The sequence below is a fragment of the Mixophyes fleayi genome, chromosome 7 (genome assembly GCF_038048845.1).
Source record: "Mixophyes fleayi isolate aMixFle1 chromosome 7, aMixFle1.hap1, whole genome shotgun sequence".
NCBI lineage: Eukaryota > Metazoa > Chordata > Amphibia > Anura > Limnodynastidae > Mixophyes > Mixophyes fleayi.
In genome coordinates this window covers 129,223,782-129,250,800 of record NC_134408.1, presented here as the reverse complement: position 1 = coordinate 129,250,800, position 27,019 = coordinate 129,223,782, and the positions used below count along the sequence as shown (strand labels likewise).

Below are 27,019 nucleotides of genomic sequence, written 5' to 3'. Positions count from 1 at the left end.
ACAAAGCAAGGACTACAAGGACATGGTTTGATAAGTTCGGTGTGGAAGAACTTGACTGGCCAGCACAGAGCCCTGAACTCAACCCCGTTGAACACCTTTGGGAGGAACTGGAGAGGAGATTGCGAGCCAGGTCTTCTTATCCAACATCAGTGCCTGACGTCATAAATGCTCTACAGAATGAATGGGCACAAATTCCCACAGAAAAACTCCAACATCTTGTTCAAAGCCTTCCAAAAAGAGTGGAAGCTGTTATCATTGCAAAAGGGGGACCAACTCCATATTAAAGTATATGTTTTTTAATACAATGTCATTACAGTCCCTGTTGGTATAATGGTCAAGCGTCCGAATACTTTTGTCCATATAATGTATACATGATGTAGTAGACTATTGAAAAATGGATGCTCTGTGCAATTGCCACCTGCTGTTCACAAGCGGAACTGCAGCCAATCGTGGTTACATTTATTTTGCATTAAATATTTACTTGCATAATTATGCAAAACATTTATTGCAATTGTAATACAGTGTAATTTTTTCATTTCAATTAGTCAGTGCCCAGAAGGGTACATATGTAAGAAAGTGGGAAGAAACCCAGATTATGGATACACAAGCTTTGACACCTTTAGTTGGGCATTTTTATCGCTGTTCCGACTGATGACTCAGGACTACTGGGAAAATCTATACATGCAGGTAGGTATATATTTGTTTTCTTATGTATGAATTTCCTTGATTAATCAAATGTATATATCACCTTATTTACATAAACATCATAGAGTATAACCATAATATTGACTAATTGCACAGCGTAATGATCTCATTAGTCCTTGTCAATTGATAGGGTGAATATTGGCTTGGCCCACAAGATGGCAGCCAACACTGTGTGAGATAATTTTGAGGTAAAAAATGTCTGCAACACATTTTTAAGAAACCTAGACATAGTAAGCTTGTAAGGGGGGTTTCTAAACACTGTGAAGTGGGCACATCCATTGTACAAGTACAAAGATTTTACATTTTGTAAATGACTCTTACTGAAGGCAGCCATTTTGTTTGATTGAATTATTATGCAAGATAATACAAATATAAATTCACTAGAAACTTGAGAATGTGATTGTGTTAGTTCTTAAAGAATTAATATAGGCTGGGCCCACAAACAGGCTGCCACAGAGGAAATGAGCCCTTATGCTAAATCCTAATTAAAATGCTGAGCGTTCTTGTTGTCTCTAGTACTTATATTTCTATACAGACCCTGCGAGCTGCTGGTAAAACCTACATGATCTTCTTTGTACTGGTGATCTTCTTGGGCTCCTTCTATTTGGTAAATCTGATCTTGGCCGTGGTTGCCATGGCTTATGAAGAACAGAATCAGGCAACTTTAGAAGAGGCCGAGCTGAAAGCCGTGGAATTTCAGAAAATGATGGAACAATTGAAAAAGCAACAGGGGGAAGCTCAGGTAACATCAATATCTCAACCTTCATGAACTTCTCAAATAAAATGTACTCAGTAATGATGTAGCTACAGTTGTGTTATAAGACAAATCTTGTTGCATGTTGCTCTTAGTGTATGTTTCAACTGGACCTGTTTTAATATTTCCTAACTCAGTAGCTCATCAAAGGTCTGAAGCTATAATATGCCTGGTATTTGTTCCATAAATGCTTACTTTTAGGTGGGCTACGGTGAATTGTGATTTTAGTCATAGTCAGTTTGCTGTCTGTGGTGTCTGTGTGTCACAAACTTTGAAGTGGGCCTTTGTAAAAAAATGTTTACATCATTTGTATGTGTTTTCCATGGAATTAGAAGGACACACTTCAATTGATTATTGCAACATAATTCTGTAATGGACATACCCCCAATAGTCAATGTGCCATTGGAAAAAGCGAGATGGGCTAGCATGAAAGGGCTGTGGCTGAGCGGGAAATAGGTGTGGTCTGGATGATCAAGGTGTGGCACAAACTCATTTTTTTCCAATTGAGAATGTCGACAGGTGTTCTCTATAGGAAACAAAGTTCACACATTCAATTAGTTTAATTATTTACCTTATTATGTGTCACTTTCCTTTTTTGGAAGCTTCTTCCTCATCCCTATCTCATTTCGTGCAAAGGAAGGGCACAAATTCAGGCTATTTTCAAGTAGTTTAAAATGAAAAATAAACCAAATTTTTTGCAAGAGGAGTGAAATTCTACATCTAATTGCACTACAATATTATTTGAAATGGTCACTAAAAAGTTCTAGAACTTTATGTGTTACTGATGAGACGCAGTACAAAGGAAATATACATTTAAAAATATAGTACATTTTGTAAAAATATGCTTACAAATATAGGGGTAGATTCAGTAAGCCGCGTTGCTCTTTAGAACAACGCGGCCCGCGCACTATTACCACTAACACGGTAATAGCTGCGCGTTACTACGGTAATTTCTACGCAGAGAAATTACCATAGTAACGGTAATGATGTGCGGACTGCGTTGTTCTAAAGAACAATGCAGTGTTCTAAAGAATAACGCAGTGTTCTAAAGAACAATGCAGTGTTCTAAAGAGCAACTCAGTGTTCTAAAGGATAACGCGGCTAATTGAATCTACCCCATAGTGGTATATATAACATATGTATAATGTCCATTTAAATACAATTAATACAATTGACTATTGTAGGCTGTAGCAGCAGCATTGGCAGACTCACAAGAATTAAGCGAAGAAGCTGAACCGGACGATGCATCCGAAAGTTCATCTACAGTGTCAAAGCTGAGTTCTAAGAGTGCCAAAGAAAGTAGGAACTGGAAGAAGCAAAGACAACAGGTAGAGAATTGTGATGGAGATGAGAAAAGGGATGAGGAAAAATATTATATATCTGGATCTGAAAAGAGTTTAAAGAGAAAAGGGTTCCATTCTACCAGGGAAGGGAATCAGCTAGAGTATTACAAGAAGGCATCTTTCCCCCCAGAGGTAAGATTTCATTATACTGCTGGAGACAGGTGGTTTTTTTTATATATACTTTTCCCTGTACCGAGGACCAGTGGAAGAGTGAAATAATTTAGAATCTTAGGATTAATCCAATTGCTAGAATCTAAATATTAAATTGTACTCATCGTCTGAACAGAGTAGAGACAGCCATATATTTCTTAGGTCTCAATAGGAACAAATAACGTAACTAGTGTCACTAGTTCCTGGAGAATTGACAGGCTGCATTCTAATGAGTATTTCAGTCCTCAAAAATGGCTGCCGCTATTGTGTGTAGGTCTCAGGCTGTAGATACAATACATGTTCTTTGCTTTTGAAATTTTTCAATCTTTCAAATATATTATGTTAAAACTATTTAATTTGTTACAGTTACAATGTATTTGAGTAGCAACTTATATTTTAACTATATATTTCCTAATAAGATAGTAGAGGTTATTTCTAATACGCCGATGCATTGCACAAGCCCCCAACTGGTACTGCTATGGCCCATTCACTGCTATGGCCCATTCACACCTATGTAAACAACTACATCATGTATATCTGTGAGCTGAACAGTCACTATATATGAACTAATGCCTAAACTCTTTGGGCCTGAGTCATTAAGGAAGGTAAGGCAAAAAAAGGAGTAAATGTTCTCTGGGATAAACCATGTTAATCAATGCAAAGGGTGCAAATTTGTTTATTATTTTGCACATCAGTAAAATACTGGCTGTTTTTTTCATATAGCACACAATTACATAATATCTTTATTTGTACATTGAAATTTAAAGTTGATCTAGGACATGCCCTACCCCAACTATAAATCTGTCCCCACATTTTACATTTACCTCCCCTCCAATGCAACATGGTTTTGTCCAGATACAAAGTTACTACTTTTTTATGCTTTACTCTCCTTAATGACTCAGGCCCTTTGAATTTGTGACCTTTAGCCCATACCTATAGCCCATACCTATTAAATTACTACTATAGGTATTGTAAAGTAATTGTGTGAATATTCCATTCAGATGCCAGGTAGCAAGTGAGTCACAATGCATGCATATGAGTGCTTCATATTAGTTTGAATGAAAAAAAAAAAGCACATTTTAGGGAAACATCTACTCCGCAGCACAAATTCAGCTTAGAACTTTCTGCCAGGACGTCTTTGTTTTCCGAGTAAAATGGTCACGTTTGTGAAGAAGAGAAGTTTGCATGGCGGGTGAATGGAAGTCGTTCCCACGTATTTGCAGAGCAGTGCAAAACGGATTTTAATTTTGCTATCTTTGATAGACACTCACATAGTTCAAGTTGACAGATCTGCTATATAAACCAGGAATATTAAAACAAGGGTGTCACTGAAATAATGAAATAATGGGTGTATAAGCTGTGAAGAAAGTAAAGAGTTAAAAACGTAATCCAGTGAGATAAAGGTGTGTAGTGCTCTAGATGCCATTTGGATGAATGAGATGCACATGGTCGGGGATGGAGTTGTTGGCAGCCCCACAAGCAGATTTAAAAAATCCAGTCCGTGCAGGAAAAAGGAACTTCTAGTTGGGACTGATGGAGAAAACAATTGAGGCTTTCATGTGTATTTGTGCAATTGTAATATTTTCATTAAGTAGCTCTATTGTGTACATAGAAATATGCTTTCAATTATAAATGGTGTAGAAGTAATTGCTGTGCATTCAGTGCTCAATCACCTCTAACTTATATATAGTAATCAAGATGTCTTGTGGGAGGAAAGTACTCTGCAGCAACTTGCTAAACTAGGATTGTCGCCCAAAATGCACAAGCTCTACCCTTTAACACATGTTTAAATATTTAGCCCCACAATATCAATTTTTACAGATGGCTACAGAATGGGGTGTATTTATACACCTAGACCACACACAGCCCCAATGCCTTAGCTGTTTCCATCAGAATAAACAAAGCTGCAATCACTGATTTTGTAATGTGCTAAGTAATGCAATGTCAATCATGTGCAAATAGGTTATTTACATCATATTAAAGAGGAGAAATGGCACATCCTGTGTTGTGGACCTCATATTGGTCATTTTGTAAACACCCTTAGGGCAAAAATCTCAAGTGATAAAGCACATCATGTCAGTTATTCTTGCTTTGACATCACTGGTCCTTTCTCTTTGTGCGGATCCTCTAGTCTGGTGTGTACATTTCTGTTACCTTAAACAGTCTGGTTTTTGCACTGCCCGAAACTAATTAACAATGTCATCTCTTATCTAGGAGAAGATTTAGTAAGCATGTTTAAATATAAACCCTTACTTGAGATGATGTACAGTATATTGTTTAGCTCAATAGTACATAGGTTTTGCTATATTCGTCTAGCAGCATCTTCACTCGCTCTTCAATTATTCAAAAGGACATATTACCACATACTATAATATTTAAAGCTCCAGTCCTGTATTATGTGTCAAATATTAAAAATAAACAATTGTGTCACTTCTAAATATATCTTGTTGTGTTTATATTTACAGTCGCAGCTGAGTATCCGCGGTCCTCTGTTCTCCCCTCGGCGCAATAGCAGAGGCAGCATTTTTAGCTTCAGAGATCACGCCAAGGATGTAGGCTCAGAGAACGATTTTGCTGACGATGAACACAGTACTTTTGAAGATAACGACAGTAGAAGGGACTCTCTGTTTGTGCCTGGAAGACAAGGACAGCGGCGAAATAGCACCGTTAGCCAGACAAGTCCATCATCCAGGATTCTGCCATTACTTTCCATGAATGGTAAAATGCACAGTACTGTGGACTGTAATGGAGTAGTCTCCTTGGTCAGTGGGTCATGTGCGCCTGCTGGACTCTTCCCAGAGGTAACAGTGTGGACACCGCAACCAGTTCTTAATGATGAAGGACAAGCAATGATTTTTTTTATTTGAAGGATTTAACAGCTCCGAAACACATTGAGGGCTAGATTTACTAAGCTGCGGGTTTGAAAAAGTGGGGATGTTGCCTATAGCAACCAATCAGATTCTAGCTTTCATTTTGTAGAAAGTACTAAATAAATGAAAGCTAGAATCTGATTGGTTGCTATTGGCAACATCCCCACTTTTTTAAAACCTGCAGCTTAGTAAATCTAGCTCTGAGTGTTTTCTACATACCCTCCTGCAGCGTTTACCATATATATTGCTTTTCTGTCTTCCTTTTGTGATTTTCATCAAAGCCTTTATATCATCTAGGCAGAGTTATTTATTTTCATTGCCCTTAGAGATGGCACAGGATTGCTCTTTTCTGCAAACCTGATACATTGGTATTCAAGTATCAGTATCCTAGTCCAGGCCAAAGAAGATCAACAACTCTAACTAGATGATTAAAAGAATCTGGTGGGAACCGTGGTTTACATTTAACTCTGGAATGTCTGGAACCTCATAATCTCATATTATAAATATTTGACCGATATAATCACTATCAGAGCCCACTAAGAGGAATTTCAGGCCCCGGAACAGCAACTTCTTAGGGCCCCTTCAATAGCAGAAGAAAGAGGCGTGGCCACACCAGGCTGGTGGCTCCTCCCACCAAACAGGCAGGCCCAGACTCCTTTGTACTTGCTCCCCCTCCCTCTCCATGCTCCTGATCACATCTAATAATGTCGTGCTTTCTGTATACCTGATACTTATTATTATTATTTATATAGCGCCACCATATTACGCAGCGTTGTACAGAGCATATGTGTCACTCACATCAGTCCCTGCACCATTGGAGCTTACATTATAAATTCCCTAACACACAAGCACACACTCTAGAGCCGATTTTAGTCAGTAGCCAATGAATCTACCTGTACGTCGTTGGAGTGTGAGAGGAAAAAACCCACGCCAACACGGGGAGAACATATCATCTCCACACAGATAGGGAACAGAACTCATGACCTCAGAGCTGAGAGGCAGCAATGCTAACCACTGTGCCACAATAATACTCACTCCCTTATATACCTTCCCCCTTCCCATCCCTACCTAATATTTTATCTCCCCCATTTATAATATTAAAATGAACCCTAAAGTTCAGGAAAAGACACTGGGAAAACTTTTTTTTTTTAAAATTGGAAAGTTTATTTCAGCTTTTGCATTCACTTTTTATTTAAACGCCCCAGAACATTGTTAACAAAATAGTATTTGAAAAGCACAGAATGCGTCCAGACATAAAAAGCAATATCTTCAGTAAAAAGTGCAGGAAGGCACCAAAAGCCAGAGGCGGAGGAGTAACGACGAGCATGGTTCGCACACAATTTCACAACATGCGTGAAGCAACGTTGAATTGTTTGATTTGAACATATCAGAGGTTAAACCATTTCAGCATAATTTAAATTATTCAATGTCTTTTTTAAAGAAAATTGTATTTCATTGTGTTCCTCCTCCCTAAAGTACTCCCATCACCTATACAAAGTGGAAGCAGTTAAACCAATATTCATTCATAGCAATTTGGGATATAAACATAGGAAAAATCTGAGATATCTGTATGATTCCCGAGTGATATTCTGCGTGTATTCATGAGAGAAAAAAAATCTCCGTAAAGATGAAAAAGCGGCTTCATTTCCCAGTGATGTAACTAGTTACTAGAAAATGGAATGGTTATATTTTGAACAATATTGGTCCTGCTCACAAAGTGTCTGCCTCCTCTCTGTTTAATTAATGGGCAGGGGGAGACTGGCAAATTTTTGTCTGGGGGACAAGACTCAACTCATACTTACCAACTCTCCCGGAATGTCCGGGAGACTCCCGAAATTCGGGTAGGTCTCCCGGACTCCCGGGAGAGCAGGCAAGTATCCCGCATACTGCAACTTGCTCGTCAAAATGACGCGATTCCCGGTGAATCACATCATTTTGGCCCCACCCCGCAACAGAAATGGCATTTTGTCACGGGGGACAGGGCCAAAATGACGTGATTGACCGCGCCCCGCCCCTCCTGCCCTCCAACCACGTCCACTGCCCGGGATCTCCCGGGATTAACTTTTCAAAGGTCGGCAAATATGACTCAACTCAACAGCCTATTTGGAACATTTTAAAGGAACAAAAAATACAAGTGGCCCAGCCCAAGATAGCCCACTATGGGACTGGCCCATGGGGCCCCCCATCCCAGCTAGAGGTAATTGCATGGAGGGAATAGACACACATTAAAAAAAGTATATTTAAAGCATATGTTCAGTTGGACCCATCTCAAGATGTGTCCAGCAAAGACAACATCATTTGCGCCAGGAGTGCGTCAGGTGTAACAAGTGTGTATACTTATGCCCCTATGATAGCGTAGAGATTTACTGTGACAGTGTTAGTAGTAAATGCTAAAGTCACATTACCCTATTTGTACACAATCTAATAATGTAATGACTGGTCATATTCACAAGAGAGAATCGTGTCTTGACAGCTCTTAATAAATGCAAAAGTCGCACGTTCCATCTAAAATATAGTTAAATACAAACAATTAAATAGATTCAATTAGATACAATCATTTGTTGTTTTTCCCTTTAAAATCAAATTTAAAATGTCAATTAAGTAATGCGAACAGATGTAACTGCATACAAAATAGCTGTGACCCTTATGACCTAAGTACTACCAGATAGAATGGTCAATACACAATCAGCCAATCAGAAGAGGCTAGATAGTGTTGCTGACAGTCATCGCCATCATTACCTATCGCTGTACCAGCCTCCAGCACCAGCAAAATATACGCCTCCTGAAAGGTGTGTTTGCTGATGCCACCTTGTTTCCCAGTTACATCATTATACTGAACTCGGCCTCTGCTTGCCCACCCCTGTTCCGCCGCTCAGATATAAGGAGGCAGAAGTCATCGATGCACAAAAAACTATATACGGACGTATGCATACGCATTTTTGTTGGGCATGTGCAGTACGTCCAATCCTGAATGCACCCCATAATCTCCATCCCAAATGGACACTATTATATTTTACCATAGTTGTTTTGTGTGTTCAGATATAGATCATACCTTTTTTTGCATGTTTCCATTGAAATTTATGAACAATCCATGTCTAAAACCTGCATCTCATATGGCCTTCTTTTTAAATTGTTTTTTGGTTTACTGGCTGTTTTTTATTATTATTATTATTATTATTACATACATTATTTTCACATATGACATGTCTCTAATGGTATCATGCTGACATTAAAGAAAGCATTTCTGCACATTTACTGATTTTAAAGTTTGTTAATAGGCGCATATCAATCTATATTCTAATTAGTTTTATATTATAAAAAAATCATACAGTACATGTTGTAAATTCTCAGGTGAAACAAACGTCAAACTACCCAGAAGTGTCTTATTTTAAGGTTTGTGTGGGTGCATTGTTATTATAGCTGAACCACTGGGGAATGTGCAGTTCAAGGAGTGAAATGACATTCTAGGGAAGCATTTACGACCCCCACTGTAATATTACCCGCCCACTTCATTCTGATACAATTATGAGTGAGGTGCGAATGTAATTGTGCGAGATTTGCAAGATTAGAGTTCCGGTGAACATACAAAGGAGCTGATTTCTTATAGTAGCCAGAAAAGTGCGTGGGAGATTACCTTATGAATATAAGGCATAGCGTCGACCCACTGTGTAATCAATGTCCACACCAGGTCTAAGCCTTACACAACTGGTGCGGTGCAATTTTATATTATAATTATTATATATATGGTCTATATATGGCCAGAAGCTATTTATCCTACCAGTATGCTGTTAGACCGTGGGAGTAAACTGAAGCAACAGCAGATAACACACATGAACACGGGTTACATACAAATATTACACAGATGGTGCCCTGTTTAGGACTGAACCCACTGCCGCAGTGCTGAAAGGCATACACTTTGTATGCTTATTTACCTAGATATCAGACTCCTACTGCATAGGATTAACACATTAGAGGAAATAGATTCAGTTAAAAAAAACTAATTTCTTAAAATTATGGAAGGAATCATCAAAATATGTTTTCTTATGTATACTTATGTAGATTTTGGTAGAATATCTATATCTATCTATCTATCTATCTATCTATCTATCTATCTATATATCTATCTATCTATCTATCTATCTTCAGAGAAAGACTGTGTACAGGGTTACATCCTTGCAGAGTCAGACTCCTAGCCTTGCACACACACAGGCGGTATATTGAGATGATTAGACCAAACGGAGGAGACTTGTGTATTTAATCCTGAATTGTGCACTCGTTAGACGTGACTGATGCTGAACTAGTTGGGCAGTTATGAGAGAGATGAACTATGTTGAGCTAGCAATAGGGTCACCCGGAGGTGTAAGCAAAGGGTATCGCTTGCTGGTGTCATCCTGACAAGAAGTGTTGCCATTTATTCTAATGCAAACAATAAATGTAAGTGTGATTTACAACAAGAAGTTGTCGGTGCACTGATGGTCTGCAGGGTGCCCCTGCCACAAGAAGGGTGCTCTTGCTAGTATATATATATATATATATATATATATATATGAGTAAATAATGCTTTTATTGTTATATCACAGTAAAACATTCCCTTCAGTCAGGATGACGCCAGGCAACCTCACACTGACTGATTAGACATAGTTCTCCTGTCTAATCACCGGCCACTGTTTAGCATCAGTCTCACTGCACATATGCACAATACAGGTTTATATATACAAAATCCCTCCCTTTAATCTAATTACCTCATTAGACCACCTGTGTGTGTTCAGTCTAGGAGTTTTACTTTGCAAGGACTTAACCATGTATGCAGCCTTCCCCTGCCAACTGAATAGCTATTTCCTCTCTTAGAGGCCTGTGTCAAACCACTCACTTTGACACATATCCCTCCCCCTAGCGTCACCAAGTAGGGTGGAGCAGACTTTGCGAGGAGGGCAAATATCCATGACAATGCATCTTTCATTTTGTGCAAGTCTATGTTCCAATTTGTTTGATTGAGACTTGACCAAAGCTTGTCCAACAACATATCTCAAGTGTTTGGCCTCTCCCATTACCACTTTAAGTGTCCTCTCATCCTCATCTACCAGCGTATGAATGGGGATTTTGTCTTCTTGCCACTTGAGAACACTGTTCTGAAACAGCCTGTCCTCTCTCTCTCTCTCTCTCACTCTCTCTCAGCCCCTTAGTTTTGTAAAAGGACACTTATGAGTCCGTTCTAATTCAGGCTGTTCTATGAGAGTGGGAAAGGTTTTCTGACAGTCTTTTCTTCATTGAGCAATCGTTCAGGCTTTTCATGCTTTACAACCAGATGAAGCCTTTCTTACTTGCATGCCACAAGTTTCTTTACAGATTCTATTGATGTGCGCACCTCCTGCTGAAGCATAACAAGCTTTTGTTTTTAAACAGCAATTTATTGGACTTTCTCTTCTGCTATCTCTTTAAGAACTTCCCACTGCTTTTCCTTTTTCTTCATATGACTCTTGCAACTCATCTTTCAAGGATTCAAAAACCACAATTTCCTGCTCTCTCTGCAGTAATATCTCTGCAGTTTCTTTAAGATCCTCCACTGCTTTTCCTCTTTCTTCATATAACTCTTGAAACACATGCAGCTCATTTCTCAAGGACTCAGAAACAGCTTCTTGGGCTTTTATCTTTTCATAATACTGTTGCTTTAGATTCCACACTTCTTCTACAAGACAGCGGTTTTCTTCTCTAAAAGTTTTCTCCAAGCAATCATACTCTTCCCTGGCTACATAATCTGACCCAGGTTTGTGCAGAGAGCAAGAGATTTTCCAAATGCATCTCTGTCTGAGCTTCAAACACACCTGTTTGTAAACTTTCCTTTTGGCATATTTTATTCTTTCTCTTGCCCATATTTAGCTGTAGCAAAGACAATTTATACTGGCAACAATTACTCTTAGTTCTATTGTAGTTTTCATACAAGAATCTTGATCTTTATACACATCCAGCACTTTCCATAGGTTGTTAGCAAAACAAAAAGGTGCTTTAGCATCCCACACAGGCAAATAGCAAACTTCTGTGCACAGGGTTTTTCCCAAACCACATCTAACTCACAACTCAGTGAATAACCAGGTGTGGCACTACAACAACAAGGGCTGGATTAAGGGAATGGAGGCCCCTGGGCTAATGGGGCCCCCCCTGTTCGCCGTTTGCCGCCCCTGCCTCCCGTGAGGCCCCCCCCGTTAGCCGCCCGCCGACCCCCCAAAGCGCATACTTTCTGTCACTGTAGTCCTTCCGCGGCGCACTGTAAGCTCCTTACTCAGGAGATCTCATGACACTCTCACGAGATCTCCTCAGTATGGAGGTTACTGAGCGCCGCGGAAGGACAACAGTGACAGGTTCCGCAGTATTGACCAGGCCGGGGGCGCCCCTGGCCCGATCAATAATGCTGCTGAGCTCTGTCAAGGGCCCCTGGATGCCTGAGGCCCCTGGTCTGCAGCCCAGTTAGACCTCAGGTTAATCCGGCCCTGACAACAACCAGCAATTTTTAAAACTTTCTCTTTCTTTCTCTCCACAGACAAAATATTTGCTTTTTCTGCAATACAGCAATATCCCTACTGCAACTGACAGCTTAGAACAGTTAGGTGTGTGATAGTGGTATTTAATACATTTCACTCACCACCTTTGCATTTGTTTGGCTGGGTGGGCAGCTGTGCTTTGGCTGTCCTTTGTGATCCTGCTTCTGACACACATACACAAACAACTTTTTGCTGATTAAACAATGCTTTTATTGTTACATCATAATAAAACTGCATACACTAATTACCCCATTAGACCACCTGTGTGTGTTCAGCCTAGAAGTTTTACTGTGCAGGGACTTAACCCTGTATGCAGCCTTCCCCTGCAGACTGTCAGCTGAATAGCTAATTCGTCTCTTAGAGACCTATGGAAAACCACTCCCAAGGTCACAAATTATATATATAGATATATAGATATATATATAATATCATAGTTTCATAGTTGCCAACTCTCCCGGAATGTCCAGGAGACTCTCAAATTCCAAGCAGGCCATTCTTTCCCCATCCTGTAGGAGGGGGTCTCGATGACGCGATTCAGCGAATTACGTTATATTGGCCCTTAACCTTGCAATGAAATGGTGCAATTTGCCAAAATTATCAAAATCAAGAAAACATATTTTGATGACTCAAATACAGACATACTTATGAAAATTAATTAACAATATAGCCAGATACTTGGTTATGAGAGAGGTGTGGCCTAACCCAACTCTGAAATGCAGTGTATAAAAACAGTTGGCTAAGGTTTGTGTAACATGAAAAACAAAGTTTGCACTTGGCTGCAAATTATGCACCCAGGTAAGACTTGCACCTAACATTAGATCAGCTCCGTGATGTTTGAACTTTGCACTTTTTATTACAATGTAACAAATGCATTGTATGAACTATCCATTGTGATGCTAAATATATTTACAACACTCTGTAAAATGTTGATTTTGTATATTCAAAAATGCTAGGTGATAATAGTATGAATAAGTGCTACGGAAATGGACTATAGAAACATATAATGTATGTGATGACAGCAGCTTCAATGACTGTGTACATCTTGGTTTGCAGGGCACTACTACAGAGACAGAAGTAAACAAGAGGAAACCAAGTTCATACAAAATCTCCATGGATTTGCTGGAAGATCCATCTGGGAGACAAAGGGCTTTGAGTATAGCTACTATCTTAACAAATACAATGGAAGGTAGGAAATTGTCTTTTGTAGCTTATTTATTTCAGCTGTATGTATATAAACATGCTCTATAGGGGAGAACATACAAACTCCTCACAGATAAGGCCATGGTCGGGAATTGAACTCATGACCCCAGTGATGTAAGGCAGAAGTGCTAACCACTTAGCCACCATGCTGCCCAGCTCTTGCTTCCATATGAAACTTCTTCAAAAATACAGGCTAATGGTAGTACAATTTAACACAACAAACAACAACGCTGATAACTGATGTACACATATGAAAAATGCAAATCAATCCGTGAGGTATATATAAACACTTTAATAAAAATAAAAATAATAATAATAATAAAAATAAACCATAAAATATGCTGTATAAAATCAACACTGGCCAGTGGATGGAGGACAGAACATCAGATTGAACCAATTTGAATGGTACACCATATACTAGAGATGATAAAGATTCGTTACAATTGCTCTCTAATAGATGGCAAATAAGGTGTCCCACAATGGAGAGCTAGTACTGTCCAGTAATGGTAATGGTAGTACAATTTAATACTAACAATGGCAGGTAACCAAGAGTTGTGTTCTTAGCAGTTATTATAAGAGTTGGGTCGTCCACCTGACTCCTTCTACCAGAGATTATAATTGCTGTACCCAGTTTAGGTTCAGCTATGTACAAGACGCTAGAAAATATGAAATATAGAATATGTCATTTAATATAAAATCCTCATTGACCCTCAGCTGTTTGATATCCACGTTTACCTGTTTACTTATCTGCCAAGTTGCAAATTCAGCACATTGTGGATGTGTCATATATTCCGATGGTAAGATTACTTACAGAGCTTGTAAGAGATAACGATCACTGATTTGGACAGAGGAATATGAATACTCAAAGGTTACATTAACTGTGTGCCAATTGGCTTCTCATTGGAACAGCCAAGGTGTCAGACGCCGTCCCCGCTGATCTCCTGTCAGACGGGGAACGGACGTCTGACCTGCTGACGGCAGCTTCCGGCTTCCTCGGTATTTTCGGGCGCATGCGCCCTGCCCTTCGCTCCATTGCTAGGCAACGGGACGCCGCTGCCTTCTCCTATCACCGCCTCCTCCTTTCCGCCAATCAGTGCATCATGACCATTATTTAAACCTGTCTCTGGCGCCATTAGGGTGCCAGAGTAACAGGTTCACCACCAGTGTTCCTGGCTTCCACACTCCCTTGTTGTCCCTGAGTATCCTGCTTCCTGTTTACTGTTGTGACCCCGGCTTGGCGACCATCCTCTTCCTCTGTGTGACCCATTCTGTACCGTGACTTCGGCTTGGCGACTACTCTACTGGATTTCCCTTTTGTACCTGATATCCCTGATTGCTGTGACCTGGAACCGTCTGACCTCTCTACGCTACACTGGTAACTGGCTAATAGGACCGCGACCTGCGTGCTCTCTGCTGCGAAGTCCAAACCTCCTTGCGGGGGTCCCTGGTGAACACCAGGGGCACGTTAGACTCCGCGCTTTTTTGACCAGTTGCGCTAATACCGGTTAGTGTCTATTTCTCTTTAGCCTTCATAGGCCTACAGCGTGACAGTTTACTCTGGCCATGACTGACGGTACCGGAGAACCCTCATCCCTAAGCCTCCTCATCCATTTAGGAGTACGGGTAGAACGGCAGGAGGCCAACCAATCGCAACTCTTGCAGTGTTTACAAGGAGTGATTTCCCGCTTGGATTCCCTGAGCACTTCTCAGGCAGCAGCTCCAGCTCCTGCTCCTGCTCCGGCCGCTGCACCACCAAGCGCAGTACTTGCTACCTCTAGAACACTACGGATTCCAACCCCAGAGAAATACGACGGTAATCCCAAAGGATGCCGTGGTTTCCTGAATCAGTGTTCCATCCAATTTGAACTGACACCGGAAAACTTCGCATCTGAGAGAGCTAAGGTAGCCTACATTATTTCCCTCCTGACGGGACAAGCCCTAGCTTGGGCCTCGCCACTGTGGGAACGAAGAGATGGATCCCTCCTTCATTCTGATACTTTCATTGAGAACTTCCGGAGGGTATTTGATGAGCCTGGTCGGGTGTCTTCGGCTGCATCCAGTTTGTTAGCTCTTCGCCAAGGCTCCTTAACTGCAGGCCAATACGCTGTTCAGTTTCGTACCTTAGCCTCAGAATTAGGCTGGAATGATGAAGCTCTCACCGCCACCTATTGGCAAGGCCTGTCAGATCCTATCAAGGACGCACTGGCTTCGCAAGACCTTCCCTCCAAGCTTGACGACTTGGTCTGTCTGTGTGTCAAGGTAGACATTCGCCTTCAAGAGCGTTCTCAGGAGAGGTCGTCGCACTGTACGTTTGGCTCCTCATTTTCAATCCCCAGCTCTCCCGGCGGAAGAGCCGATGCAAATTGGACTCTCTCGCCTGTCACGGGATGAGAGGGAACGCAGGATCAAGAATCGTCTGTGTCTTTACTGTAGAGAATCCGGCCATCTGCTATCTTCTTGTCCCAAGAGGCCGGAAAACTTCACCGCCTAAGCAACACCAGGGAGGTTGTTCTAGGTTCCTGCCTTCATTCTCCCTCTCCTTCCAAAGATAACAGTTTTCTGATGCCTGTCACCCTCAAATTCTCGGATTCCTCCCTAAGTTGTTCTGCATTTGTGGATTCCGGATCTGCAGGAAACTTCATCTCTGACACTCTGGTGTCTAAGCTTCACATACCCTGCACTCCATTGCCGCAACCCTTGGTTCTTACTGCAGTTGACGGTAACCGTGTCAGCAACGGTTCCATCACTGACACTACTGCTCCAGTTCAGTTGCAGGTAGGGGTTCTCCATCAAGAGTGGATTCAGTTCATGGTTATCCCACAGTCCGTTAACTCCATCATTTTAGGGTTACCATGGCTCAGAAAACATTCACCACAATTCGATTGGGCTCACGCTCAAGTTACCTCCTGGGGTTTTTCATGTTTCGATCAATGTCTCTCGAAAATACTCCCTCCTAACCAACTTCCTTGTCTCTCTCTGGATTCTCACCTCAAACTACCAGAGCCGTATTTAGATTTCATTGATGTGTTTAGCAAGACCGCTGCAGAGACTCTCCCTCCACACCGAGCATGGGATTGTCCCATTGAGCTAATTCCCGGCAAAACCATTCCCAAAGGTAGAGTCTATCCCCTGGCTCTCCCCGAGACAAAGGCGATGTCTTTATATATCTCAGACAACCTTCAAAGAGGATTTATCAGAAAGTCTACCTCGCCAGCAGGAGCTGGATTCTTTATTGTAAAAAAAAAAGACGGTTCATTAAGACCTTGCATAGACTATCGCCGTCTTAATGATATTACCATCAAGAACCACTATCCACTCCCATTAATTACAGAACTGTTCGATCGGATCAGAGGAGCCAAAATCTTCTCTAAATTAGATCTCAGAGGGGCCTACAACTTGATCCGCATTCGGAAGGGCGATGAGTGGAAAATGGCATTTAACACCCGTGACGGGCACTATGAGTACTTAGTTATGCCGTTTGGACTTTGCAATGCCCCAGCAGTTTTTCAAGATTTTGTCAACGAGATCTTCAGGGATCTTCTGTATCAATTCATGATTGTCTACCTGGACAATATTTTGATATTTTCATCTGATTTACATGTTCATCGTCTCCATGTCAAGACTGTTCTTTCTCGTCTCCGGAAACATTCCTTATATTGTATACTGGAGAAATGCCTTTTTGAGCGTTCACAAGTTCCAATTCTAGGGTACATAGTTTCAGGCACTGGCCTGCTGATGGATCCGCAGAAAGTGGAGGCCATTGTCAACTGGCCATTACCTATTGGTCTCAAAGCTACCCAACGCTTTATCGGCTTTGCCAATTATTACCGGCAGTTCATTAAAGGCTTTTCGTCCATTATTTGTCCTATTACAGCTTTAACTCGAAAAGGTGCCTGCTGCAAACCATGGCCTGTCGAAGATATATTGGCTTTCAAGACTCTTAAAGAAGCATTTCTTTCGGCCCCTATACTCAAACAGCCAGACCAGGGGAGACCATTTTTCATTGAAGTGGACGCTTCTTCGGTTGGAATTGGAGCAATACTTTCCCAGAGATCTTCTTCAGGAACATTAGAGACTTGTGGATTCCTGTCTAAGAAATTCTTTAGCACTGAACTAAATTATGGAATCGGTGACAAGGAATTATTGGCCATTAGGATTGCCCTTAAGGAGTGGCACCACTTACTAGAAGGTGCCTTACATCCCGTCACGGTAATGACAGATCATAAAAATCTTACTTATCTCCAGGAGGCACAATGTCTTAACCCCCGTCAAGCTCGCTGGTCTCTCTTCTTTGCCAGGTTCCAACTCATTCTTACCTTCCGTCCCGGTTCCAAAAACTCCAAGGCCGATGCTCTCTCCAGGTCCTTTGATAATACTGGTATTCTCACTTGTTTACACAACAAAATTATTCTAAATCCAATGCAAATAGTGGCCATTACCAATTCTTCAGCGACCTCTCCCCCTCCGGGGTGTTCATTTGTGGAACCTCATCTCCGCTCTAAGCTACTATGTTGGGCTCACGAGTCCAAATTTGCCGGCCATGCCGGTTACAAGAGAACCAAGGAATTCCTCTCCAGATACCTGGTGGCCTAAACTGGCTTCAGATGTTCAAAAATTCGTATCTGCATGTTCGGTTTGTGCACGCCATAAGGTGCCAAGACAAAGTCCTCCCGGTCTTCTCCTTCCTCTGCCAATTCCGGATTCTCCCTGGACCAGCATTACAATGGACTTCATCACCGATCTCCCTTTGAGCAATGGCTACAATACCATCTGGGTCGTGGTAGACCGCTTTTCAAAAATGTCACACTTCACTCCTTGTAAAGGTCTCCCTTCAGCCCCTAAACTCGCAGATTTGTTTCTAAAGAACATCTTCCCTACTTCATGGATGTCCTCAAGAGATCATCTCTGACAGAGGAGTACAATTTGTCGCTATGTTCTGGAGAGCTTTTTATAATAAGATTGGAGTCAGTCTCAAATTTTCCTCCGGATATCACCCCCAAACTAACGGACAAACAGAACGAGTGAATCAGGACTTGGAGTGTTTCCTACGGTGTTTTGCTTCTGATCATCAAACGTCATGGAATGATCTTCTGTATTGGGCCGAATTCGCCCACAACAATCTTCTACATTCTTCCTCTGGTCGTTCTCCATTTTTCATTATCTACGGCAGACATCCCACTCCTCCTTTCTTATCCGAAGCTCCCTCTTCTCTAGTACCAGTGGCTGATACTCTCATCCATGACTACTCTCAAATCTGGTCTCAAACCAAAGAAGCACTGTCTACTTCAGTACAGAGACAGAAGAAAGCGGCTGATCTTCATAGAAGAGTTGCTCCAGTCCTGAGGGTAGGAGACCGTGTTTGGTTGTCTACGCGCAACCTTCGACTCCAAGTCCCATCCATGAAATTGGCTCCTAAGTTTATTGGTCCCTTTTCCATAGCACAAGTAATCAATCCGGTTTCCTTCAAGCTTTCATTACCTTCGTCTCTCAAGATCCATAACACATTTCATATTTCACTGCTAAAACCGCTGATTCTCAACGAATTCTTCACGGAACCTGCTCCTCCTCCACCTGTTAAAACATCTTTAGATGATGAATTCGAAATCGAGAAGATTCTGAAGAGACGTCTCTTCCACCGCAAACCCCAGTATCTAGTACACTGGAAGGGCTACGGTCCTGAGGAGAGATCGTGGGTCTCTGAAGCCGACCTTCATGCTCCTCGTCTCCTTGCAAAATTCCTGAAGAGAGTCAATCCTTCTCCGAGAGGGAGGAGAGGAGGGGGTACTGTCAGACGGGGAACGGACGTCTGACCTCCCGGCGGCAGCTTCTGGCTTCCTCTGTATTTTCGGGCGCATGCGCCCTGCCCTTCGCTCCGTTGCTAGGCAACGGGACGCCGCTGCCTTCTCCTATCACCGCCTCCTCCTTTCCGCCAATTAGTGCATCATGACCATTAATTAAACCTGTATCTGGCGCCATTAGGGTTCCAGAGTAACAGGTTCACCACCAGTGTTCCTGGCTTCCACACTCCCTTGTTGTCCCTGAGTATCCTGCTTCCTGTTTACTGTTGTGACCCCGGCTTGGCGACCATCCCCTTCCTCTGTGTGACCCATTCTGTACCGTGACTTCGGCTTGGCGACTACTCTACTGGATTTCCCTTTTGTACCTGATATCCCTGATTGCTGTGACCCGGAACCGTCTGACCTCTCTACGCTACACTGGTAACTGGCTAATAGGACCGCGACCTGCGTGCTCTCTGCTGCGAAGTCCAAACCTCCTTGCGGGGGACCCTGGTGAACACCAGGGGCACGTTAAACTCCGCGCCTCTTTGACCAGTTGCGCTAATACCGGTTAGTGTCTATTTCTCTTCAGCCTTCATAGGCCTACAGCGTGACACAAGGTAGAGCAAAATACAAATTTTACTACTGCACATGGCCACAAAAAAGACTTACATCTGTATGTAGAGTCAGTCGCATTTTAAATATATGACTCCTTATGCTTATAGAGGCGGATCAGGGGAGACAAGCATAGGTAAAGTACAATAAGGGTGTTATTAAAGCAATTTCATCATTTTTCAAATAAGCATTGTCTAAGCGATTGTGTTGTGTTTCCAAAGCACAAAGTAATTTTTTTAGCAGATGCAAAATTTAGCAGTTCAATACATGATTATAATACAGTACAGTACAATACAGCCGATACCAAAGACAAATACATACATACCGCCGCGCCCTTCGCTGCGCAAAGCTATGCTCGCTGGTGCCACCTTACAGTACTTCATTCCAGAATACTGTGGTCAGAGAGGACTGCCCTAATACCAGCTAGAGCTGTATTATATACACTCAGTGTTACAGAGAGAACAATGTAGATGACATGGCTTGCTTCTATAGGTCCAAGCATCAGGAGGGTCCAGTGTAAACAGGTCATAGGCTAGTTCAAACAACCCCCTCCAAGGGTGAGGGTCAACATTCCAGATGATTCTCCCACCCAGAAACCAGTTTAAGCTAGTCTATTTACATATTACAGTCAGTATCACTTTAGACATTTATTTCCCTTACATCGCTAACTAGAGTATGCAATGTGCGATCACTTCGGCGAATGAACCGGACAACTGCTGATAAATAGGGGATTAAACTGATACTAAACATGACATGTTTCCTGTAACCTGAACCTTACATAACACTAAAGTGTACATTTAATCATAATATATAAACTAATAATTAACTAAATACTATCTGCTCATAAATCACTGTAGAACTGAACCAATATGAATATGAAATATATAAATAACTGAATGTTAGAGTGCGAGTGTGTGCGTGCGTATTTTACCATGCGATCGCGCTATGCCACGTGTTACGTGGCATACTGATCGCAATCGCACAGCAAAACAATATTAACCAATATACTTTTGTTCATCCAATTATACGGCTTCGACAGTTCAAGTAAATGCGGCCGATGTAGACCAGATACGTGTGTCAGGAAACATATATATTGCAGGTGCTCTACCCCAAGTGTAAGTTACAAACTGATAATGATGATGATCAGCTGCATTGGGTATGCCTCTCTTATAGATGGAAATTGCATCAAAGTCTACATGAAGCCTGGCTGTGTTGAACAACATTAAAACTAGTGATGCTCACTGACCCCTGTGAACTGATTTTGGTTTTGGATCTGGATTAGCTTCGTGTTTTGGTTTTGGTTTTAGCAAAACCACCCTCGTGTGTTTTGGTTTTGGTTTTGGATTTTTTAGAAAAAATCCTAAAATATGCTAAAATCACATAATTTTGATCTTTTTTTGTTCCTACATTATTATTAACCTCATAACCTCAATAACACTAATTTCAAGTCATTTGCAGTCAATTTAGACCACCTCACAGATCACAATATTATTTTCATACACTTTCGGACAAATACTGCAGCGACCTGGCTGGATGCTAAGCGACAGAGCAATGACACAAACACATGGCAGTCCCTACCACATCTAGGGCACATTGGCGCACAGCAGTGGCAGAAAAGAAAAATGCGGGTCCGCCCTCTCTCCCACCCCTCGCTATGTTGGATCTTAAAAAGGAATTCAAAACTCGCGAGATCCGATATCCGACGACGTTACAATGATGTTTTGCCTTGTTTTCAATTCAGAGGGCGCGCAACAGTACCGAGCCGGCTCGGTACTCGGATTCCCTAAGTTTGGGTGTGTTCGGTTCTCCAGGAACCGAGCCTGAGCATCAGCCTGAGCAACAACAGGAACGTGCTCTTTTCACATTGCAAGAGTTGGATTTTTTTAATACTTGTATAGTAAGATTTACAAAAACACTTCTAGTTTTCCAGTGCAAAATGAAAATAATAATCATTGCTATTGATGGATTATCCAGAAGATTGGGTAGAACAAACGTGTATAACATTTTCAAGATTGTTCCATTTGTTTTCAGAACTTGAAGAATCAAGACAACAGAAGTGCCCTCCTTGTTGGTATAAATTTGCTAACTGCTTTTTAATCTGGGACTGCAGTGATCTATGGCTGAGAATTAAAGACATTGTAAAACTGATTGTGATGGACCCATTTGTAGACCTTGCTATTACAATCTGCATTGTTCTAAACACTATTTTCATGGCCATGGAACATGCCCATATGACAAAGGATTTCATTAACGTGCTTTCTGTCGGAAACCTGGTGGGTTCGCCAAATGTTTTACTATTATATCAATGAACTAATGTAATAAAACAGCACTAAATACATAATGAAAGATCAAACACAATTTACTCATATATACAGTATTAGAACATTATATTATTACTGATTTTCTTTTATCTCTCTTGCTTTGTTGTTATTTCTGTGCAATCCACACAGTTATCCGCTGAAACAACGGAAAGAGGGGTTTTGAAGCATGGCATGAGCATGCAATCTGCATATTGACAAATTTTTAGCATGTATGTTCTATAAGATCTAAGGCAGCAAACTATAAGGGTCCTATTTTAAAGGGATAAAAAGTGGAGTTTTTGCTTTTTACTGCACCAAAAACCACCTATCTCGTTTTGATTATTTAAAAAGAAATGGAAGTCTTTTCTGCATAATCGATTGAAATCGTTCAGTTCTTCAGCGGAATTCAACGTAAAGAAACTTTTCAACTTTCCCAATGGCTTAAGGGAGAGTTTAGACAACATAAGTAAAAGAAAAACACAAGAAAAGAGAAAATTAGGAGACAAAAAAAGAACAAAATGTATTGTTAAAAAATTACATTGTCAACACAAAGTAGAAAAATATATAAAAACGAAATAAACCTGTAAAAGGAAAGTTCTTTTCTTGCAACATTGACATTTGCTCAATTGCTTTCAATAATAGTTATTTCCCCTTTTATTACCGGTAGTTTCATTCTATAAAGCAATGGCTAGACTGATTTTAATGATAATAATAGAAGTCATAGGTTGTGCATTGTTTGAGCAATGTTAATTACCCCTAAAGTAAATTCTTCTTTAAAAGGTAGAAAAATAGACAAATGTAGAATTTTCTGTTGGTATTTGGGAGAAATTGATAAATTGTGGTAAATCTGGGCAAATCCGCTACAAGATGCAAATATGACTAGGCAAAGTACAGCAATATGCTTTATTATGGCGGAGTGAATATGTAAACACCACTTTGATCCTTTTTAAAAAGCCTTCTAAATGCAACCTTAATGTATTGTAAAAATGTTTATGCACGTTCATGATAATTTTCGGCCTATTGTCTTAATCATACAAAAGCACTAAACCGCCATGATTCAACAGTGAAAACAGCTATTTCTATTACTTTTCTAGGTTTTTACCGGAATCTTTACAGCAGAAATGTTTTTTAAACTGATCGCGTTACATCCGTACTATTATTTCCAGGAAGGCTGGAATATCTTTGATGGGATTATTGTGAGTCTTAGTTTAATGGAACTTGGGCTATCAACAACAGGAGGATTCACTGTTCTTCGTTCCTTTAGACTGGTAATTTAAGATGTAAAATATTATTGGTTTTGAATGTCTGTAGGTTTTAATTGTACTATGTTCAGCAATTTATTTACAATCACATTTCTGACCACGCACCTACTACTAATTACTGCCCACACTAAACCTGTGTTTTAAACAGCCTAAAAGGTTTACTAATTATGAAGTGTTTTTACTTGTTAGGTTTTTTATTATATACTTTCATTCCTGTTTGTGTGTATGAACTAATTTTTACACTCAGCACTTCCTTGTGCCCATCAATACATAGGTTTGAACATTGTTAGTAAATCGATGGTTATAGCACCAGAAACTAACAAGCCAAATTTAAAGATACCTGTAATACAATTTGATGACATTTTACTTATCACACTCACAAGTTGCAACAATTTTTATATACTGCAATACACGATGCATCCAATAAATAGTATATCTCATGTATATATATATATATATATATATATATATAATTATAATCACAGGTCATATATGGTCATCTTCATTTGCCCAATTTAATGCAGCTAATATAAAAACTTTATAATTTATCCTTTAGCTCCGAGTCTTCAAGTTGGCAAAATCATGGCCAACACTCAACATGTTGATCAAGATCATTGGCAACTCGGTAGGAGCTTTGGGAAACTTGACCTTGGTGTTGGCCATCATCGTGTTTATCTTCGCTGTGGTCGGCATGCAGCTATTTGGTAAAAGCTACAAGGAATGTGTCTGTAAAATCTCTGACGACTGCGAGCTCCCCCGCTGGCACATGAATGACTTCTTCCATTCCTTCCTGATCGTGTTCCGAGTACTGTGTGGAGAATGGATCGAGACCATGTGGGACTGTATGGAGGTGGCCGGACAATCTATGTGCCTCTTGGTGTTCATGTTAGTCATGGTGATCGGGAATCTTGTGGTACGTTAAGTGTTTTATGATTATGGAATATTTATGTAAAAAGTACAACACTTGACATTGTCATTCTACTCTGTGGAAGTGCAAACGTGTCTACATTTGTGCAAATACATCCTGTTTTACTGGAAAGCACAACTAGTCAGAGAACTATGTACACTTGTGCACATAAAGAAGGATTTGGGTCCACACTTTTCTGTGATAATTTATAGCATCTTCTAATTCCCATTTTAATGCTTCTCAATTATTTCTCTAACATGTGTTCTTAAATTATTTTAGTTTACTTTTAACATTTTAATAGAGTAAGAGCACTGAAGTTATGGAATTTTTTGACTTACATATTGGAGATCCGCATACTATGAGGAAGCACAAGTTGACAATGACATTGCTTAGCTTCGCTTTCATACTGTTGTCCATCATGATGGAACCTGCAGACAATGTTCAACAAGACTTCATGTGGCTTGCAGTCCACCGGTTGGACTGTGCTGCAAAAATTAGAACTTCACCCATTGTAAAATGTGTTTGACTAGGATTAAAGCACCTATTGTTTTAATTCTTTATCTTCTGCACATCTATAGCCCAATCAATTTATTGAAGTGTTCACAGCAGCACCGATTATCTTAGGAGATGCGTGTGCTGATATTTGGGAGTCAGTTACCTGTGCTCTTGTGTGGGAGTGAGGACAGTGACATGAGGCAGGCGGAAAAACACCGTCTTTGAACAGGATTTATGAAAGTGCAGCTTTGTCAAACATCCATTTTTTGCAAGGTTGGTTGTGCAGTTTGCAAATTGTGCAATGCATCAAGGACAAAACTACACAACAAACCGCAAGACAAAAGTCAAATATTTTAGACCTGCATCTGGTAGGCGAGATATGCCTACAGAAACCAGTCATAATAATGTGGAAATAGAATATGAGTATGAAGATAAATCATTGATGTAATGAAAAAATGTAAATAAACATACAGTAGGGTATAAGCAAATTTTAGTAGACTACGGTACTGGGATAGAATAGATGAATTAAATATAAAGTAGAGATAAAGGAGAGAAAACAATTACTAAGAATTTTGAAAAGATGAAGCTGGGAAGTCAAGGAAAGTGGAATGCTAGATGAATAGATGGTTGGCAGGATTCATGTGATAGGCAGCTATAGAATGTTGTGAGATATCAAGAATCAGTGGAAGTGCATAGGTGTTAATGTGGAGGTTTTAGGTGGTGGTACAGTTGTAGTTAGGGGTACACTATTGCACTTGGCATTTGTGAGGTATTGATTGTGTGCACTGCATACACGGCTTCCTCCACCTAGTGAGCCTGGAAGTTAGATTATACTTATCTGTAAATAGCGGTGGAGCGTTTGCAGCGTTCTACAACTACAGATAGGTGGTACAGTTGTGCCAAGTAGCGGCAGTAGTTTGTGTACAGCATAGACAGCTGGGTGTGGTAGAACAGATAAATAGGGTGTACAGGCTATATACATGAGTGTAAATGGCAAGGGGAGCTAGGATGTGAAATGCACAGGGGTAGTGACAATTTGCTACGGAAGTTTTACTATGGAAAATTGATAGGAATAAGGAGTAACTTGTGTTCCAGGAAGGAGTAATGTGATAGGATGGAAGGTAGAGTATATGTGAAAACAGATAAAGCGAGAGATCAATGAAGCAGAAAGATTGGAATCAAATATAAGTAGTAATACATTAGCCAAACTCTGCGACGGATATCCAAATTGTGTTTCACCAATCAGCGTGGCTTCCTCAGTGGGTTCTCTTTTGTGGCTCATGCATGTGCAGAGGAACCCTGCACTGGTTTGGTGAGTTCTAAAACTCCTCTTACCGCAGTGTTACCGAGGAGTTGAGCAGTGATAGAAAATCTTCATATCAAAGGGGTCTTAATAGTAACGTATGTAACTTGCTTACTGTCACTTCATTTTTTACTGCTTTAGTTGGACAGCAGTAATTATATAAGTATCATTTAATTTTGTTAAGTATTTAATTGTATTTTTGACTTGGATTGTAGGTGCTGAACTTGTTCTTGGCCTTGCTCTTAAGCTCATTTAGTTCTGACAATCTTTCCGCTACGGATGACGACAGTGAACTGAATAATCTTCAGGTCGCAGTTGGCAGGATCCACAGGGGCGTGGCTTACATTAAGAAATGCCTGCGCGATTTTTTCCAAAAATTGTTTCTGACCACTAAAAACGATGTGGATGATATGAGACAGCTGGAAGAGCTGAAGATGAAGCGCAGTAATGGCGTCTTCAGCAATGTTGTGGTGGAAAGCATCAAGGAGCAAAGTTATCATAGAGATGTAAGTGGGACAATGAGTGGGATAGGCAGCAGTGTGGAGAAATATGGAGGTGATGAGAAGGAATATATGGCTGTTGGTGACAAGCAGTGCCTCACCGTAGCAGTGCCTATCGCTGCTGGAGAGTCAGACCTGGAGAACCCAAATACTGAAGACTTCAGCAGCGAATCTGACCCAGAGGAGAATAAAGAGGTACGTTTTATAACAAAGAGTTCATGCTTGCTAAACCTCACCTTACTTTAAACATTACTGTTAATGTGCTTTTTCATTATTTTTTTTAGAATTCGTGACCTTAATTT

The 27,019-nt window shown here is 40.7% G+C and overlaps 1 protein-coding gene across 1 annotated transcript in view; it reads left to right on the top strand.

Moving 5' to 3' along the window:
• LOC142098168 (sodium channel protein type 2 subunit alpha-like) overlaps window positions 1-27,019 on the top strand; it is a 99,996-nt gene that overhangs the window by 43,384 nt on the left and 29,593 nt on the right. Inside the window, exons 9-17 of the mRNA XM_075180731.1 lie at window positions 546-687; window positions 1,241-1,447; window positions 2,644-2,787; window positions 5,418-5,753; window positions 13,412-13,544; window positions 21,982-22,223; window positions 23,345-23,518; window positions 24,069-24,425; window positions 26,433-26,912. Coding sequence (XP_075036832.1) covers window positions 546-687; window positions 1,241-1,447; window positions 2,644-2,787; window positions 5,418-5,753; window positions 13,412-13,544; window positions 21,982-22,223; window positions 23,345-23,518; window positions 24,069-24,425; window positions 26,433-26,912 — 2,215 coding nt within the window. The remainder of the gene's footprint in view (window positions 1-545; window positions 688-1,240; window positions 1,448-2,643; window positions 2,788-5,417; window positions 5,754-13,411; window positions 13,545-21,981; window positions 22,224-23,344; window positions 23,519-24,068; window positions 24,426-26,432; window positions 26,913-27,019) is intronic.